The sequence below is a fragment of the Nelusetta ayraudi genome, unplaced genomic scaffold (genome assembly GCF_046127955.1).
Source record: "Nelusetta ayraudi isolate G7.1 ecotype Tasmania unplaced genomic scaffold, CSIRO-AGI_Nayr_v1 ptg000033l, whole genome shotgun sequence".
Lineage (NCBI taxonomy): Eukaryota > Metazoa > Chordata > Actinopteri > Tetraodontiformes > Monacanthidae > Nelusetta > Nelusetta ayraudi.
The window spans coordinates 3,062,088-3,080,930 of NW_027466083.1; the positions used below are offsets into that span (position 1 = coordinate 3,062,088).

An 18,843-nucleotide genomic window follows, 5' to 3' on the forward strand; every position below is an offset into this window, starting at 1 on the left:
ATGGTGAATTTAAGAAGGAAGTGCTGTTGATCTACTGTGCAAACTGTGGTGTGCCTTTGTATTCCATCGTCCTTTGGACTCGCACCCATGAGAGACACTAGTTACACCCACCTAATAATGGACTGCAGAAAGAGACTGGAGGGACACGAAGCAGGATGTTCTAGAAGTGTCGAGACTGACCTTCTTCATCTCTAGTGTTGAGCTTGGTTAAGCTGACTAGGTGGTTGAGATGAGGCAGTCCAGAGGCAGGGAGGTGCAACTCACACATGTATTCACATCCTGTGTGAATTCAGCCTGAGTTGCGTCAAAACGTAGCAGTCGTGATCATCTTCTGTGTGACAAGAGAAGTACCGTCACCAAACCTGTCAAACGTTACCTCAGGAGCAGTCTTGATGTAACACGTGTTGCACTGTGCAACATTTTAATGTGGGCTTTGCCATTAAATGACTGCACAACTAATAGATTCGCCACCACAATGATAATGGGCAGACTGCCTGCTTACATCCAATCTTTTTAGGTGACCCATTGGGGTGTGCTTACATAGTAATGTCAACGTGGTCACATGGCAACCAAAGTGCAAAATAGGTGCACAGGGTGAGACAGACAAGAAAAGAAGACTTTAAAGTGTTCAAATAAACTGTGTCATGCCTGTTAAAAGTTGTTGCAAAATGAAAAAATTTTTTTTTTTTTTTTACTAAATCCTGCTAAAGGATTTATTTTTTCTTACATTGTGGAATGTTCTCTTTTGTCCTGAAGAAAAGGTGGAGTATTTGATCCCTGGGGGAGAAGATAAACGTTCTTGCTGATAACAGCTTAGAAGTAGGATTCTTCCTTTCTTCTCTCTTTTAAAACTTTTTGACTCAATCCAATTCTAGTTGTAGACAAATGACTCCTATTTACACAAAAACAAAACCAGTCCACTGTTTGTTCTTTATTCATTTATTTATTTATTTTTATGAGTGTTTTTTGATTTCACAATCCTCATCAGTCTCTTTTATATTGTCCATTCATGTTTTCTTCTAAGATCCTGGGCCCACTTCTCCTCTCCTGCCCACCATCCATCTGTCTGCACCGCTGTTCATTTATTATTTTTTTTCCCCTCCGCTCACGTCATGTCTGTATGACTGCCTACTCACAATGCAGAAAAAAAACAACACGTGATGTGAACAACACCTGATGTTCACGGGGGCTCGCTGACACACGCCGTATCCACAGAGCGTCAGGAACGCTCAACACTCTCTCCTCTCTGCTGTGGCTTCTAGACTCCAGAGAACGGAGCCGCTGATAAACGCCCACCTGTGCCAAAGGCCACACCCACACCCCGTGCAACAACCAATAAGAACGACTCCTCTGCGACTGCTGCAGGTAAAACTGCTGGTACGTGCGCACGGTTACACTCTTGAGGTTTCAAGGTCACTGACTGTCATCACTCCTGCCTCACTGTCATCCTGAAATACGCTGCTGTCAGGCCAGGCATGGGCAAACTATGGCCCGGGGGCCATATGCAGCCCGTTAAACCTTTTAATGTGAAATTATGTTAATAGTGCGAAAGTCATAAAATAGCTGCATTTCATCTATTTTTTCAGTGCTTTACGAGTCATTTTAATAAGGAGCTAAATGTGGTGGGGCTTCAAAGACACTTATTTGTTGTAACTTTGCTATGGTTCATTTTCAATTGGCATTAAAGCAAACATTTTCTGCACATCCCATAATATATTTTTTCCTGAGGTGGGTCACCAAAACACTCCATCCATCTGCTGCTGCTTCGGCCCCTCCTTCAAAATTTAGAACCCATTGTGGCCCACCAGTCAAGAAGTTTGCCCACCCCTGTGTTAGACAGTCTCTTCGGTCAGCCTGCTCCTGAGTGCTGACGGCGCCGGCGCCGGCCATAACCTCTGCAACAGGAGAGCTGATCCCGAGAGATGATTCAGTGGTCCCACTCCAGGCAATAGGCTGGCTGAGTTGCTTCCATATGCTTCACTTAATCCTTTTCCAGCGCTGCCTGTTGCAAACACCAGGCTGATATTTTTATCTCGGCATCACAAACACTATCTCACCTCTCCGAGCGAGGAGCCATGACTCACGTCTGCGCGGCGTTAGTCAAACAGACGCTCCCCTTTTTTTTTGTGCGTACTTGGGCTCGGCGCCCCAGGAGAACGTGATTCATTCAGCCACTTTGCAGCCGCGGCTGTTAGGTGCTGCCAGTGCAGGTTTCACTTTGCGTGCATGAGTGTACTTTGCTCCACCCGCCCCTTTGACAGTTTGACCCGTGGCCATGTTCCATGATGGCAGCGCTGCATCCAGTCAGAATGACAGACGTGCAGCCGTCAACATCAAAAGGCCTCCGCAGTCCTGTCATTGGTATCAGAGTGGTGGTGTGTTAAATCTCCTGCTACAGTGTTTGCTGATCACTTGCTAACACACGTAGCTTTTCAGTTACAGCAGAGCGTTGGAAGAACTTAATCAAGTTGTCGGATATTCAGAAGCTTCAGAAGTTGCTCCTACAAATGTGTTCAAACTATAGTCAAAGCCAGAGGTGGGAAGTAATGAAGCACAAATACTTTGTTACTGTACTTAACCAGATTTTTCAAGTATACTTTACTAGTATTTATTTTTCTGACAACTTTTTTTACTTTTACTCTATATATTTGTACATAGATATCTGTTTTACTTCGTACATAAATGATACAATTTCTGTTCAAATAATTCACTTATTGTATTATAGTTTATAATTATAGGTTATAGGTTATATTATAGGTTTTGCTTGAAGTGGTGCTATTTGAACAACATAGTTCAATATAAAACCGGCTCATGTTTTAGAGGAAGACCATTTCAGAGTTCCTCGACTTTGAGGTCACTGTTGAGTATTTTTTCTGTACTCGGGCCATCGAGTCGGCGCTAGTCAGAGATGTATCCAGGCTGATGGCTTTGGTCCCGTGTCTGCAACCCAGTCAGCATCAGTTGGCCTCTATGTGGCCAGCCAGTGTTTTACACAAAGCTAATGTCTACTTTTCAAGGGTGCAAAATAATGAGTCAAAAATAAGGGACACAATCAGTTTCAGCTTTGGTAAATCACATTGTGTGCACTGAGTAATCCATTTGCATCTTCTCCAAAAATTGTATGCCCGTATCTGCATATTCAATAAGTGAAACGCGTTAATTGGAACATGTGCAATTTCGCCTGTTTGACAGTAAATCAGGATCCGAGTGTTTCATGAAATCAGTAGTTTGGTTTAGGGCTGGATAAGCCTGAGATGAGACCTGCATCTTAGAAACTAACTGTGGAATTGCAGTAAACCTAAGAAAAGCAAACAAGGCAAGTTTTGCTTTTCATTGAAAAAAACTTGCTTTTGTTCATTTTGGAAAGAAATGAACACACGGTTGCAACATTTCAGACTGTAGTCCTGTAGGAAAACACAAACTGACCATTTGATGTCACCGCGTCCGGGTGCTTGTTTGTTTTAATGTGGGTGCATGTTTTGTATTTGTAGTGAACAAGACTGACAACAAAACAGGGGAGCCCAAGAAACCCAAAACTACAGGTGAGAGAGAGTGCTTGGGTTGGGGTTGAGAGAAGATTGTTTGCTGATGATGTCATTTAATATTGTTTCCTGGAAATCTAAATGCCACAATGGTAAAATAAAGGTTGTAGACTAGACTGATATTTCTACGTTTTGATGCTCCTACTGATAATAAACACCCATACAACTCAACTGCATAGAGCTTTGACTTTTAACAGGGTTCATTGTAAGACAATATTGAGCCCAAAGCAGCACTTCTGTCCCTAGAATGTCCACCTTATACACATTGAACAAGAATAAAACCTGTACTATTTTCATATAAGTATGTAATACTGATAACCTGCCTAACACTGCTTACAGTGTCCTCACATGTCTAACGAGTGTAGGTGTTGGTCTGCATTTCTGTTTCAGGGTGAGCACCAACATTCTATTCACAAACCTGCTCAATCTGAGAAACCAATTTTTATTGTGTTCAGCAGTGAACAGTGAATGCTGGCGCCTTTCTGAAATGGCAGTAAAAATGACTTCATCTGAAGTGACTCATGTGCGACTATTATTAAGTTACGGCTTAATCCATACAAAGTCCACAGGGAGCAATCAACGTAATGTTATTCATCTTGTACCATAGTAAAAAAGTAGCCATTAAAATCTTGCGTCGACTCGTCCTGTCTCAGGAGTATATCATGTCTTAGTGGATCACCATGAGCATCTTCACATTACCCGTGTACTCTGTTATGAGTCCCCGAAGTGTGTCAAATGAAAAAGTTCTTAAATAATAGTAACCGTACACATGCCTCCTTCTCCCTCCAGCCCGTCGACCCATCTCCAGCACCACACCCGCCACTCCAGCTGCTTCGACCAACGGTGAGGCCTCACATCGCCGCCGCGTCATCACCAAACCCCCAGTTCCCAAGCAGACCCCGCTGGAGAAGAAACCCCCAGTGCCCCGCGCTCCGAGAAACTCTCGCTCCATCAACGCCCCCACTCCCGACCTGAAGAACGTGCGCTCCAAGATCGGCTCCATCGACAACATCAAGTACCAGCCCGGTGGAGGAAAGGTGAGGCTGACCGCACTGAGAGAAAATGCTGTCAAGATGACCCAAATACTGCTCGACCATTTTTCTGCATCAGCAGGTGATTTGGCATGTTTGGATTCTAAATTGAATGCAGAGCTTTGTGCTCAACACAGTAATAATAACACTCTCTTCCTCAGCCGCCGCCTCTGCAGTGGGTTCACACTGCTGCGCTGCGTCACTGCCAATCAGCCATTTTTCATCAAGCATGAATTTCATTTTGGTATTCTGACTTAAGTAACGCAAAAAAAAAACATGAGACCTCTATGTAACCATTGGCTATTAACAAATAATTGAAAAGAATGTCATTAGTCCCACGATAATCCTATTATAATGAATCAGAACTCAGAATTGGACTTTCTTAGTCTCTAAACAACTTAAGTGAAATCTTTACTTTGCAGGGCCGATTGAACACTGAACAATATGTGAGGGCAGCAGTGTACAGGCGGGAAATAAGCAGTCGTATATTAAACCAGACTGCTGCAGAAAAGAGCATGGATTTCATTGTTGCAGCCACACATATAGTTCAAGGTAATAAATAATCATGTCACTTGACTCCATTGTGGGTGGATTCAGTTCAAAAGCTTCTCTAAAATCTAATATTGGTTGGTTTAACAAGTAGAGCCACCTTCCTTAAGATTTCATTTGGTTAATAAAGCAATTTTGGATTTTTTTTTTTATTTAAGGTTCACAACTAAAATAGCAAATAAATTAGTCCAGCAACGATTCATTCACTCAGCTTAATTGACCTGGCAACAGACACACCACAGTCATTTTGCCATGTTTTCAAAGAGCAGGAGAAAAGATGCCTTTAACTCTCCTGATCTGACCAAGTCCCACCAGCAACCAGCAAAACGTGGTTTAACCTAGCCAATTTCATGAATCATTGTGACTGATGGGGGGCTTTTAATTTGACATGAGATCTTAAAAATGTTAAAAGACTGTTTGGTATCTCAAAAGATTATTTCCGCAAAGGTTATTGCCTGAAATTATCAAGTGTTGGGTGGAAGGGTTTTTAGAAAAATCGAATTGGAAAAAAAAGGAGAGGATAACATAATGATGATTATACGGTTCAAATGAAAATGACTGTGAATATCCATAATAACATTCAGGTCCAATTGAATATAATGATAATAGCACTCCATATACTAGCAAGGTCCAACCCCGTACAATATCAACCTCAGCCTTCTCTCTTCCCTCAGTTTGTTGCTTGCTAATGAAACAACATTTTATGGCTTCGTCCTTCACTCTCTGTTGCCTCCTCTCTGCTTTATCAGGCCAGATTGTCTATTGTTTGTCCTTGAACAATGACGATGTGAACTTTGTCTCCTCGGCTCTGTGGGGTAACACCTGTTGTGTAATTCCTCAGAGCCCCCCCACCATCTGTTGTGACACATGCTGAGAAATGGCTGAAAATATTATTTTCATCTTTACTCTCCCCTCAAGGTCCAAATCATGTGAATGGTTTGTACATGAAGTCATTGATATTGACATGTGTTCAATACGCCGACTATCGTGACATTCCTAAGCACAGTAAAAATTACATCCAAACTTGTCATTAGATCTCTTCACTCAGTTTGTCTAAGTTTAACGGACACTGAGGCTGAATTTCATCACACAACACAGACAATAAAACTGTAAAACAACACAACAAAAATTTACCGCGACTTGACATCCTTACATTTTTTTTTTCTTAACTTCCCTTCTCTTTTAGATAAAGTGAACATTATATTAAAATGTGATAATATCAAATGATTATATCTTATAATATATTTGGCACATTCTAGAATATTGTACACTTCAACTTCTATGTTTTTATCCTACAATCTTTTGCGTGATCCTTTTCTTTGCTACATCATTCCATAAACCTCCTACCGGTCTCGTTGTCACGAACTCCTGACTGCACATTAAGGTTGCTCAATGACGCTCGATTAATTTCCATATTTCTTGCTTGCTCACATCACCCCATTTCCCATTAAATTCAAGTTGATCTTTCACACCACAGTGCAGGCTGGAACACAACCCCACTGTCCATGAACCAGAGCTCCCAGGACATGTTGCCTTGCACAAATGCCACCCCCTGTCTTCCCTTCACCGTGAAACAGCATGCCTGCTGTCACCATTAGGTGGTGCCCATATTAACAGAGACTTGTCATTTCCACAACGTCTACCATTTAGCCAACATCACACGGCCAATTAAATGTGCATCAGTGTGGAGGGAGAGCCGACACTCACTCTCCGGCTTGACGTCAAATTTCCGCTAAACCGAAACAATGGCCAATGTCTGGTTGCTGGCGTCACTAGAAAGCCTTTGTGAACATTATTTCCAAACACGGACAGAGGCGCACTGTCTTGTACTGCTGTTACCATGTCGTCTTCCTTCCAGTTCAAAGACAGGCTCCTGCTCCTTTTCGTCAGCCTGTCAGACCAAAGCCACTCCACTCGCACAGGCGAGTGGAGTGCCACTTATTGTGCTGCATCACAATAAGTGGCACTGACTCATTCAGTCTTGCCTGATAAAGATATCCATTGTCTTTTTTTTTTTTTTTTTAACAAGGGCTTATTAGTCTAACAACTTTTCATCCTCAGTATTCAGGATATGGACTTATCAGAAAACCGCAGCAGAAACAGTGGCGCTCGCATGTTATCTCTTGTTTTCAAGCTACTGTTGTTGTAACTGTTTTGTATTCATCTTGTTCACGTGTTCATATATGAAATTGCTGTTGCCACTCACATCAAACAAAGTTTAATAAGATAGCACTCATTCGCTCTGTGGCATGGCTGCATTCACAACAAAGATAGCTCTGTGAAGAAAGCAGACTGGGTTGTGCTGCAAGAGGTTGTCGTAGTTGTGGGTTTGGGTGGGATGGTGACCAGTGGAGTGCACGATGTAAGGGCTTCAGCAGTTAACTCAACATTAACGTAACAGTTGTAGTTTGTTGTGTGGCGTCTGCAGAGTGACCAACAAAAATTTGGTTTATCATCTACCGCTTGGCTCTTCTGTGGTTGAAGTTCGACACCTGCGCAGTCCTCTAAAGGACACGTCGTACCAGAGATGACACCCTGGACCGGTGAAGCAGTTCTCATGTGGGCGGAGCTCGATGAAGCAATGAAGCTAATCAAGTGTGGGCTAGTCAGAAACCATTCCTTCCACATGCTCAAGATAAATGTCTTCCAGGTGGAATGATGGAGTAAATAGCAAATTACTATGATTGGATGGATGCATTGACAGTTGATCTACTGCACTGTGTTTGTGCATCTCAACATTGTAAGTTCATTTCAAACTGCAAACTTTTGCAACTGCACAGTGCAGCCCTGGTTGTAGTTCTGACAACATGTTGGGTGAGAAATTTGCAAAGAAGTCACTGAAACTTGTGTAATATTTGTCCCAGCACCTCCTTGTTCAACCTGTGTTTTGCTGGATGAACCTCATTTGTATCTAGCTGAGATGAAGTTGTTGTTTTGCAAACTCACCTAAACTTAATTTGTCCATCAAGTTGCCACCCAGTACCCATTGAGTGCTGCCTGGCTAGTTCTCCTGTTCTCCACAGAGAATGAACAAGATGAGTCCACTTGGCATTCAGGATATTCTGTGAAGGGTTAACAGGGTGTTTTGGGGGTGAAAGCAGCCCGAGTCATTTGCTGTGTCTCAATTCAGGGTCTGCATCCTTGAAGTACGCATTTTGAAAGGAAGTTGCGTCATAGCACTGCGCGAAGGCTTGTCCCAATTCCCAAGGGTGCTTAAGACGCTCAAAATGCGTACTCGGAAATACGCACTCGTTTTAGCCGATTCCAAGGATGCACCGCTACTATCCTTCGCGTACTTGGGTATCCCATGATGCTTTGCGGCTGCTGCAAAGCATCGTAGGATCCTGGGAAGTCAGCTGAAATTAGCGGCATGTACTGGTAAAGACACAACATATAAATTTAAATATTGAAGTTTCACATAAAGTATCAGTTTTTAACGTAGGATTTTTCTTATTTGATCATCCAATGGCATCGTTGGATGGCCAACCAATGGTTAGCTTGATACTATAAAAATGTCACTTCCGGGGTTGGCCAGCAGGAGGGAACGGCAGTGTCGAAACGAGGAAATACGCCGAAGGCTAGACCGTCCCGTGTGGTTACCATGGAGGAGGGGTTTGGTCCGTCCTTCTAGGCTGGGTACTCGAAGAACGCTTCCTTCAGACGGAGGACACTCGGTCTGAAGGGTGCAGAGCCTGAATTGAGACACAGCAATTGTATGTAATCAGCAGTGCTGCACCTGCCTCATCTCACTACCATCTGAAGAGTCACAGTGATCAGTTTGACGCAGCAGTTGCCCATATGTGTTTCTGACAATTGTTTAAGTAGAACAAAGTATTCATTTCCTCCTTCTTACTGCATAGTGGTGTTTCACCTCCATACCCTTTACTTTCCTTTTAATTGACTGCACTCACCCATCCACTTGTCCCATTGGCCCAGCGCACACACCCAGCCCCTCCATGCCCTCTGTTTGACCCCTCGCCAAGCCCCCTCCCCTCACTTCCACCTGCTCCTCCGCCCTCATCATGTGTAGGCGTGTGGTTGGTCGGAGGTTTTATTGACCAGCGGGGTGCTTGTCTCCCCAGGTCTCCTCCACCCAGAACAGCAAGGCATCAGACCCCTCCACCCTTGCCGCCAAAGCCAAAGTGAGTCCCCGCCGTGTGCATCCTCACACACAAGGGCATCCTCCTACCTTCTCTCACCACATGCATCGCCCATCCGACATCCGTCCACCCAGGACCAACACCCTGGTTTCTTAGAGCTGTTAAAGTCAATGTGAAATAATTTTGTTTTTTTTCTTTATGACAACAACAGGTGAGCAAAATCTTAATATTTACAGTCAATGATTGAGCTTTCATTCCTTCAGAGAACAAAGACGCCTGCACAAGATGCAGAGAACGACCGAGGTTACATTGTCTAATGTCAGGGATGCCGTCTCCTCTGTTACCAGTTGGTGAAACATTGAAGTGATATCAAAACTATAAATGTGAGGTAAAAATACCACAAAGTGCCTCTTTAAGCACACAAAGCCAAGACTGTGACAGTTACACAAATGGTAATATTACTGGAACATAAGAATTTATTTTGATTTCTCTTTATCTCCCAAAAAAAAAAAATCATTGCAGTTATTTACTGTGTAAACTTGCAGTTTACATAAGCAAAACTTCCAGAAATCATTCCCACATACATAGATTTGCATTCGGTTTTGCCAAATGTCAGACCAGTGTGTGGTGCAAAAAATATCAAGAAGGGGTATAAATGTAACTCTATTACATCAAATAAACCTGGGGGGATTTTAAACGTATCATTTTTTAATGTACTCTAAAAACATAGTGACTTAACCTTAATATCCAGTATTTCTATACTCAGTAATGCAGGTCTGCATTAACACCCTGGAAACCTTTATGGTTCTACCAATAGACGCATTCCTCCTTAAAACAAAAAAATAAATAAAAAAAAACAAAAGAGAGAACATGATGAATCACAAGACTGCAGGTGTTCTGACATTAATCAGGAGGTTTGCACTGAGAGAGCTGCTATGCTGCTCTGCGTGCTCACGTGACAAGTATATTTGTGCTAACTGCTCAGTGAGTCATTCTTGTGCTGGTGCCACCTGCGTCATCACGGCCATTTTCATCAAAGACACTGAGACAGAGCGACCGAGAGGAGTGTACCGCGTGGTGTCTCGACAGACAGACAGATGGACGGACGGACATTCTGTGTTTGTGGTAAAACTGATGAACTACAAGCCCGCGAGCTACAGATGAGAGACATTAACTTAGCTTTAAAACAAGTTTTTAGGTTGCTTTGCTGTTACTTATGAAATATATGTTGGCTTATTGTTCAGTTTTGCTTTCTGTAACTTATTTTCACTGTTTTTGTTGTAAATTTTATTTCCAACTTGCTTATAAATTCAATATTTTTTAAAATACAAATGCCAGTTAAACTAAAATAAAAAAAAAACACTGAGCCCATCTCTTCCAATATTCCATTCAAAGCATAAAGTGTGTTCTCAAAAAGGGTGTTTTTCCTAAATATATATATATATATTTTTATATATATATATATATATGTATATATATATATATATATATTTTTATATATATGTATATATATATATATACATATATATATATATATATATATATGTATATATATATATATATATTTTTTTTTTTATATCAGTACTGACTGAACAGGTGGGCAAAAACACAGGATGTAAACTCGAGCTGCAGCTTTACTCTACTGTTCTTACGTTACTGATCTGTTAGCCATGTGCACTTGAGTCTTTTCAAAGAACAGCAAGCAAGAACAGAATCACTGAGTGTCCTGTTGGGTATTGTCCTGCATGTGCTTTGTCTCCTTGTCCAGCGTTTGTCCTGTGTTTGATCAATTCTGGGTAATGTTGTTTGTGGAAGCTCTCTGTTGTTACTCAGTCTCTTTCTTTATTCACTGACGTTTCCTTTTCCAATCTCTCTTATTAGCTGCACCCACAGTTTTGAGTCACAGTAACGCTGTTGCATAATTTCCCCAACCCTTCCCTACAGTGCCATGTTCTCATCCAGTGTCACATAATGCACTGCAGTCATTTATAGGAGGACTCGTTGATTTGACTGAGAAAATGTCCTCCATGCAAACAGATCAGGGCCACTTTTTCCTGTTAATCAAGCTGCCATCTGACCTGCTCTTCTCTGCTGCTCTTATCTGTCTGCTTGTCATACCCTCCTTTGTTTCTTTCTTTTCCCCTCTATCTCCTCACTCCCCTTGCTCGTGTGTGTCTGCCTGCCTGTTTAGGTTCAGATAGTGCACAAAAAGCTGGACTTCAGCCATGTCACGTCTCGCTGTGGCTCCAAGGACAATATCAAACATGTCCCTGGGGGTGGCAATGTAAGTACCGCTGGAGCCGGAGCCACACTCTGCTCAGGGTGGATCCACGTTCTTATGCTAATGTAGCCTCATCTTGAATGCCCAATCAAAATCTGGATTGTTTGACACACTATTTTTGATGCTACAGGCGCACTAACTCCAAGAAAAACCAAATGCAAATTTTCCAACCTAGTTTCTCTAAGCGGCATTCTGTTTTCAGTCAGAATCTGGTGTAATATGCCGATTCAGTAAAATTTCTGTGAAGGGTTAACTCTTTTTAAAAAGCCCAAACATGAATCTGGTGGATTAGGATTTGTCCTCATATTGTGGACTGATATCACTTAAGGTGAACAGACCTGAGGTCAGTCAGTCCACCCTGCGAGATGTTGCTCCCTTCCCTCCAGACACCTGCTGCACTATCACATCCTGTTTCTTGGCTGCTCTCACAGTCGCACCTGTGCTGTTTCAGATCTTGTCATATTATACTCTAAATGGCATCACGGAAGTAGTGCAAGTGTGTGTCCAGCTTTAGACATGCCCAAGTACATTCAACTGCTGTCATTTCAGCTCTGTTTGCTTCTGGTCTAAAGCCAATGGACATTTATTTTGCATGTTACAGTGATATTTATCTCTCTGTAATGGGAACTCTATTTCTATTCTTCCGTGCTAAGTATTTTACACATAATTATAAACCCTTACTTTAATCTTTACTTTGCCTTCTATATTTTTTCTCTTTAGTTTTGTATCATAATTTTACTCTGTTGTGTATTTTTTTTAAACTTGTAAATGTAAAAAAAATATATGTGTATATATATATATATATATAATATATATATATATATATATATATATATATATATATATATATATATATACATATAAGAAAGACTCAATCCCAGTCAATGGTTGGATAAATACACAACACTATCCAATGCATTAACACAAAAAAAACAACTAAAATAACTGTTAGAAACATGAAGAAATGTTATTTTGTGAAATGAAATATCTATTAGGACGTGTTTGCTCTGATATTTAAACGGCATTGTCGGTTGCCTTAAACATGCACCAGTTTCTTTTCCGTAATAAAGTGGAGCACTACCAAGGGAGGGTCCCAGCCAAATGACTGCTGCTTCAAACCCGTTCACATGATTGATCTATCCAGTGAGGAAGACCTAACAGCCCCACCAATTACTAAATAGATCAGGGAATAAACAAGCTTTTGATATATGCCTTTCTTCTCTCTTCCTTCTTCATAATCGGAACATCATTTATGATCTTAATAATACTGAATGCTCCCTCATCCAGGTTAAAATTAATCAAGGTAAAGGATGAAGCACATAGGGTGCCCAGCTAACCCATCATATCCTGCTGGGTTTCATCTTCTATGTAAATGCACCTTGTGTATGACAATGGCTGACGCAAATAAAGACACATGGCTTTCGCAAGTAGAAAGCGTCTGTACGATGATTCCGTATGATGTCTCCCTTCCCACAGGTGCAGATCCTGAACAAGAAAGTTGATTTGAGCAAGGTAACGTCCAAATGTGGCTCCAAGGACAACATCAAACACAAGCCAGGTCAGTAATAAAATGCCCCCCTTGATTTCCTTGCCCATGAATCAAACACTTCCTAACGCTGCACTCACACTGACCTTGCCTTCTTTCTTTCCTTTGCTCAGGTGGAGGTGATGTGAAAATTGACTCCCATAAGCCAAACATTAAGGCTAAATCTAAGATTGGATCTATGGACAATGTGGGAGGTGGCAACGGGCAGACAAACGGACACAAGGTCTAACGCCAGCGCTATCGTTTCTCCATGCTGAGTCACTGTGATTTTACTGGCCAGTGCCACTAGGTGGAGTGCTTGTCTGGGTTAGAATGTCCTAAAATAACAGTCTACTTGTTGTGGTGTGTGTCTGTGTGTGTGTGCTGACAGGAGGAGAAAACAGAGGAGAAGACATCTGCATCCCCAGGCAGTACTCCGGCAACAGGGTCAGCTGGTGGCAAAGCAACAATGCCAGGCGGCGTTGCCAAGGAGAATGTGGCCAAGGAGGTCATGCCCACCCCTTTTGGGGGAGATGGCCTGAGGGAGCCTCTTAGCATAGACAAACGCATTGCTGAGACAAGTGGGTAAACACGGTCACTACGAAAACAACAACAACACAAAAATGTTCTTGATTTTGTTTTTTTGTTTTTTAAACAAATGCATTAACATACTGGTGCACCACTGTTCAATCGAGAATTATTTGCAAAATATATTTTTTTTAAACACTGACTTTATAACAAAACAAAACTGGGTCACTGATTTGCAGCCAAAACCTATGGTTTGGATCATTCACATATGAACAATAGTTAAAACTCCCAAGGGTTCCTGAAGGCTCTGTCTTCACGTCTGTCTTACATGAAGAAGGAGACAAGTGCGTGCAAGCAGGTTGCAACAGGTGGAGAAAGGTGTCAAGTTGGATGTGGGATCTAAGAGTGTGAGCAGGAGTGAAAGGAATGGTGTGCAAAACAGTGGTGAGACCTGGGCTGGAGTCAGAGCTGGAGTCTGCAGATATCAACATGGTGAGGCTCTCTTTGACAGCGAGCAGGATGGATAGGATCGGGAATGAGGACATCAGAGGGACAGAACGTGTTGGATGTTTTGGACATGAGGCCGCATTGAGATGGACAGAGGAGGGACAGTGCATTTATCTGGAGAAATATGTTGGAGATTTATTTTGTTATAGTGTAAGAGGGCATGAGGTTAGTGTGAGGGAAGAGGATGGACAGGGTTAGAAGGAGGCAAGTGATTGGCTGGTCTCCCCACAATGAAACAGCCAAAGAAGGGTGGGGAAGGAAAAGCAACACATTTTCACCCTCAGAATCAGTATTTCAATCGTAGCCTGTTACTGTTTACAATGAGCAGTAAGTTTCCCTGTATCGAACATTTAATGTGGAAACATAAATACAGAATGTTTCATTGTGATGCCCAAAACCACACACACTCGCTGTTGTGTCTTTGATTGTTGAAATGTCAATTTTCAACTGCACGTCAGCGTCTAGGTTGGTGATCAAAAGCTTGACAGGCCTGACATGTTCAGCGGCAGTCGCCAGAGTATGATTGGATAATCGCAGCCCTTGGGTTTTGCCAATGGTCAGTTAGGGAGACAAGTAAGGATTGCTTTTGTGCTACGTGTCTAATAGAGTGAGGTCTAAAAATAGCCACGTCTTTGCGGACACAGCAGACTCCCACCACCTGACGGGGAACGGGGGGGTCGTGGGGGTTACTCAGCTTTTTTATTTGGTGGATGGTTTCAGTGCTAAACCAATAATAAAACAGGTTTTATAGTTTATCTCTGTTATTTATATGGACTATCGTCGTGCAGCTACACCCTGTTAGCTAGAGACTATCTGGTAAAATGAAATTCTCCACCACAGCAGTGTGAACTGTGCCACAGCATCATTTTTTCTTTCTTCATCTTTTTTCTGATCTTGGTTTCCTCCTCTGTTCTGAACTCAGTACATTTCCCTCCACAGATTGAGTCCCGGTGACCTGTAGATGTTGGCGAGACCAAACCAACATGCCAGCCAACAACCTCCAACGGTGTAGTCACTTCCCTCTTGGCCCCGCCCTTCATCTCGCCCACCACAGCACCAAACTGCTCAACTGCCTCTCAGTGTTTCTCTGGGGTTCGCCTGCCAGCTTCCTGCTACTGACCCTGACCTTTGACCTTCCAACACCCATCAGGGTTGACCTCTGGCTCCACCTACCACAGAGAAGAGCACTTGCTGTGTGGACTCCCACCAGCTTCTCAATTAACATTAGTCCCTGTTAAGCTCCGATTTAGAGGACGTTAACTTCCAACCCCAAAATTGAAAAGAACCTGCAATAAACCCAGTAGAATAGTCAGTGCTGTATGGATGTATACTGAGTATAGACCTTGTATCATAGAATACCCCCACATGAGTCAAATTACTTTTTCAACTCATCCCGATAGCTCACTTTCTTAATGTAAACCACAGTCTCCCCCTGCAGGCCATACTTAGCATAGCTACTTTGACCTTCCAAACATTTTGTTCATCCTCCACTCAAAGTCCATTAATCTCCAGACCACACCAACCATCTGGAGGCCTGCCACAGGGCCACAGCAGGGCAAATACCCGTTAAGTCCGTTTGAAATTAACACATTCTAGTCTCTCAGCCAGCCAGAAAGTCCTTATTTCAGAACCTTACACAGACTGTCTCATTGTAGGTAATTGTACATCTTCACAGATCAAGCAGCACATCCCACAGCGTCTCATCAAACCAATATGCACATGAGTGCCCCGCCCCCCAAACTACAGAGCAGTACTACTTTTTTGTCCCTGCAGGAACAACGTTGTTTGTGATGCCTGCAGTTATCTGTGCCAAGGCAAGAGATGTAGAAGTCAGGATACAGATGTAAGAGAAGCAAAACAGAGCTGAAGACATAATGGTGATCATCATTTCAGCAGTGTATGGCATTTCAGACAATTCATGTGTTAATTTACAAGAAAGTAAAAACATAGTAGTCACCTTGACAACACTACAGTTCATAATTCTAATAAGTCACTTGCAGGATAATCAAGAAACATGGGTAGAAAATGGTGTGTGAGTGGCCTTGACTCAAAAGAAAATTGGTAGCTAAGCTCTTTTTATTTTGCAGCGTTTATCTTGAATGGAAAAATTAGCTGAGTTTTTACAGTAACATTTAAGCTCCCTTTCACTTCTGCATATTTAAGTCTAGTATAATGGAAACATGCATACTTTTTTTTATTGTGGTGAGTGTCGGTCGCAGTATTACATGCTGCTGTGCAAGACTTGGCATGTGGGTTTTTGCTGTTTGGACGGGAACGTCAGTCGTTTGACTCTCTGAGAAGACTCTAGCTCAGCCTGCAGGTTGAATCACACTGGTCAAAGAAATTGTAACCCCTTTGCATCAAACTCAGTGTTTTGAACCATGGGTGTAGTGATTCACACCTGTCACAACTGCTTTCGGGAAAATTAAACGATCTGAAGCTGACCTCATTCTGTTTTCACACAGAATTTATTTGGACATAATGAAATTAGATTGATATGTCATCAAATAAATAATGGGAAGATATTCTGTAGTAAATATCTGTGCAGGTTTACAACCTAACCTGTCAATAGCATGGGATTTTTTTTCTCTCCTCAAAGCAACCAGTAGTCAGATTGAGAGGAGGAAATGGAAAGACAATGAGAAAACAGAAGAAGGAAAGACAACAAAGGAAGTTCTGTACTGCTGCTCCCTTTCATGATGTAGCTCAGTCTTTGGTCACAGGATCTTTGGCCCATTTCATTTGGGTTAATGAAAATGAAACAGAGACGACTAAAAGCACCTTATGCAAAAACATTAATAGTATGAGTTCAAACTTATAACCTCCATCTCTCAAAATGTCCACACACTCAACAGCTTGCCAGCGTTAAGTCCTTACTTTTGACCACTCAGTAATACTGTCTCCATTATACAGCCTTCATCCACGCCCCCTTTTACCCACATTTAATCATGTGATCTTGGATGTCCAATGTAATGTCTGGTTTTACCTCTAGACCCCACAGACTGTATTGTGTGGGTGTGACCAACCCCTGCTGCTTGTCTGTCTGCTAGAGACAACGAAGCGCAGAGCATCCAAAAATCTCTGGCAGGTGGCACCTCCTGGTCATGAAAGTTCAGCCCACTAGGAAGGGGGTGGGGCAACATAGCCAGCCACACCCCCTCCGCCCCCTCCCTTTTTCTGTCCTCATCCTTCGAATACTCCCATGCATAAGCATTAAGCACAGATACGGATAGAAAAGCACACACATGCTTGCTGGTGTGCATGTACGCATATACTCACACAAACACAAAATTAGCATTCTCAGAAACAAAAGCTGGTGGTTTATGCTGTCAGTGTTAACGGTGATGAGCTGTGTCTGTGTTCCCTCTGTTGTTCTTGTCGACCGTTTTGACCAGAAATGCACCTCTTCCAGCCTCGTTCTCAGTGTTCTTCTCTTCCTGCGTTTCACTCTTTGACAGCAATACAGTGATCTCATTTGACAATGCCTACTGTAATGGGCACATGTACGTGGTGTTCAAATTTAGACAGGCTCAGAGTTTAGTCGGCAGTTGGGAGAGTGGATTCATTTGCTAAAAGAGCTACGTGTTTAAAAAACAACAACAACAATGCTACATTAATTGCAAGTCACAGGTGATAGGATATTTAACAATATGAGGAAGCAAGATGGTGTAGCATCTAGCACTGAGCTTTGACTTAAAGTTTGCAGAGACCGTTTTGTTCAGTATTTGGAGTGTAAATAGATCAAGTACACTTTAAATGCTTTGCATTCAGTTTGGTGTTCTGTAATAATGTTTAGATAAAGTAATATTAAAATAATCAAGTGACACTCAACTGCAGGAACTGTCCACTGCTAAAATGCCATAAGTGCAGCATTTTTTCAATAACAGGCAGTGCTTGGTAGAGCGAAACTGTCCTAGATGCGAAATTAAGCCCGTAATTTGTAGAAGCCTTGCTCTGTTCAGTTTAAATTCATGTGTTGAAAAGACTGTTCAACACTCGGAAAAAAAAAAAAAGTTTCAGAAACAGCTTTTTTTTATTTGAGTAAATCTCAGAAATTCAGTTCTAGCAGATTTGATTGTATTCAAATAACAACACTGTGACGTGGCTTTTATTTGCAGACCAAATGGAGAAGGCTGGTCTACTCATTGTAATTCTATGCATTGTGAATCATAAGCTGGGTTGGACTGCACCAAAAACCATGAAGAATTAGTGACATGTTTGTGGGGTGTTAATGTAGTTGTCAGATGTGTGAAGTGTTGCTACTGCATCCATCCTGTAGAGAGCGCTGCTTGGCCTCTGGAACACTGATAGTCTGGCTTTGAGACTGAGGACCCCTCTTATCACGAGAAACTTCTGTTGCGTTACATTGTGTTCTCATATTAACGACCTTTGCTAGCTACGTTATATTACTATTTCCGGAGAATACTATCAAATTCATCGTGTACAGCTCCCCTTAAATCTCAAACATCTGGTGCACTTTGAACACAATGTTATTCCTATTTTGACGCACTGAGATGATATAAAATTATTGTATATTGGTAAAACATTGTCAGCTGTGTACTGTACATGTGTGCTTTTGGGAACAAAAGGTCTCAATATTTAGATAGAAATCAAAGAGCAAGTGATTACATACTCAGTGATAAAGCCTAAATAAACGAAAAGTTACACATATTTGTCGTTCCCTCCAAAATCATTGCCATGAGTTGCCAAAATGCAAAATATAATACTTATGTGTTAAACTTGTTAAAATGTGAATCTTTCTTTTAGAAGAACAAAGGGA

At 42.0% G+C, this 18,843-nt stretch overlaps 1 protein-coding gene across 10 annotated transcripts in view; it reads left to right on the plus strand.

Moving 5' to 3' along the window:
- LOC142891767 (uncharacterized) overlaps window positions 1-17,660 on the plus strand; it is a 74,702-nt gene extending 57,042 nt beyond the window's left edge. For 5 of the 10 annotated variants that reach the window (XM_076031567.1, XM_076031574.1, XM_076031572.1 and 2 more), the window contains 8 exons: window positions 1,263-1,377; window positions 3,492-3,542; window positions 4,332-4,579; window positions 9,205-9,264; window positions 11,414-11,506; window positions 12,980-13,061; window positions 13,163-13,272; window positions 13,420-13,617. In XM_076031567.1, the coding sequence (XP_075887682.1) occupies window positions 1,263-1,377; window positions 3,492-3,542; window positions 4,332-4,579; window positions 9,205-9,264; window positions 11,414-11,506; window positions 12,980-13,061; window positions 13,163-13,272; window positions 13,420-13,617 (957 nt within the window). Of the gene's footprint in view, window positions 1-1,262; window positions 1,378-3,491; window positions 3,543-4,331; window positions 4,580-9,204; window positions 9,265-11,413; window positions 11,507-12,979; window positions 13,062-13,162; window positions 13,273-13,419; window positions 13,618-15,002 lie in introns of those variants that run through there. The other 5 variants (XM_076031570.1, XM_076031575.1, XM_076031568.1 and 2 more) reach the window with 4 other exon arrangements.
- The last annotated feature ends 1,183 nt before the right edge of the window (window positions 17,661-18,843 follow it).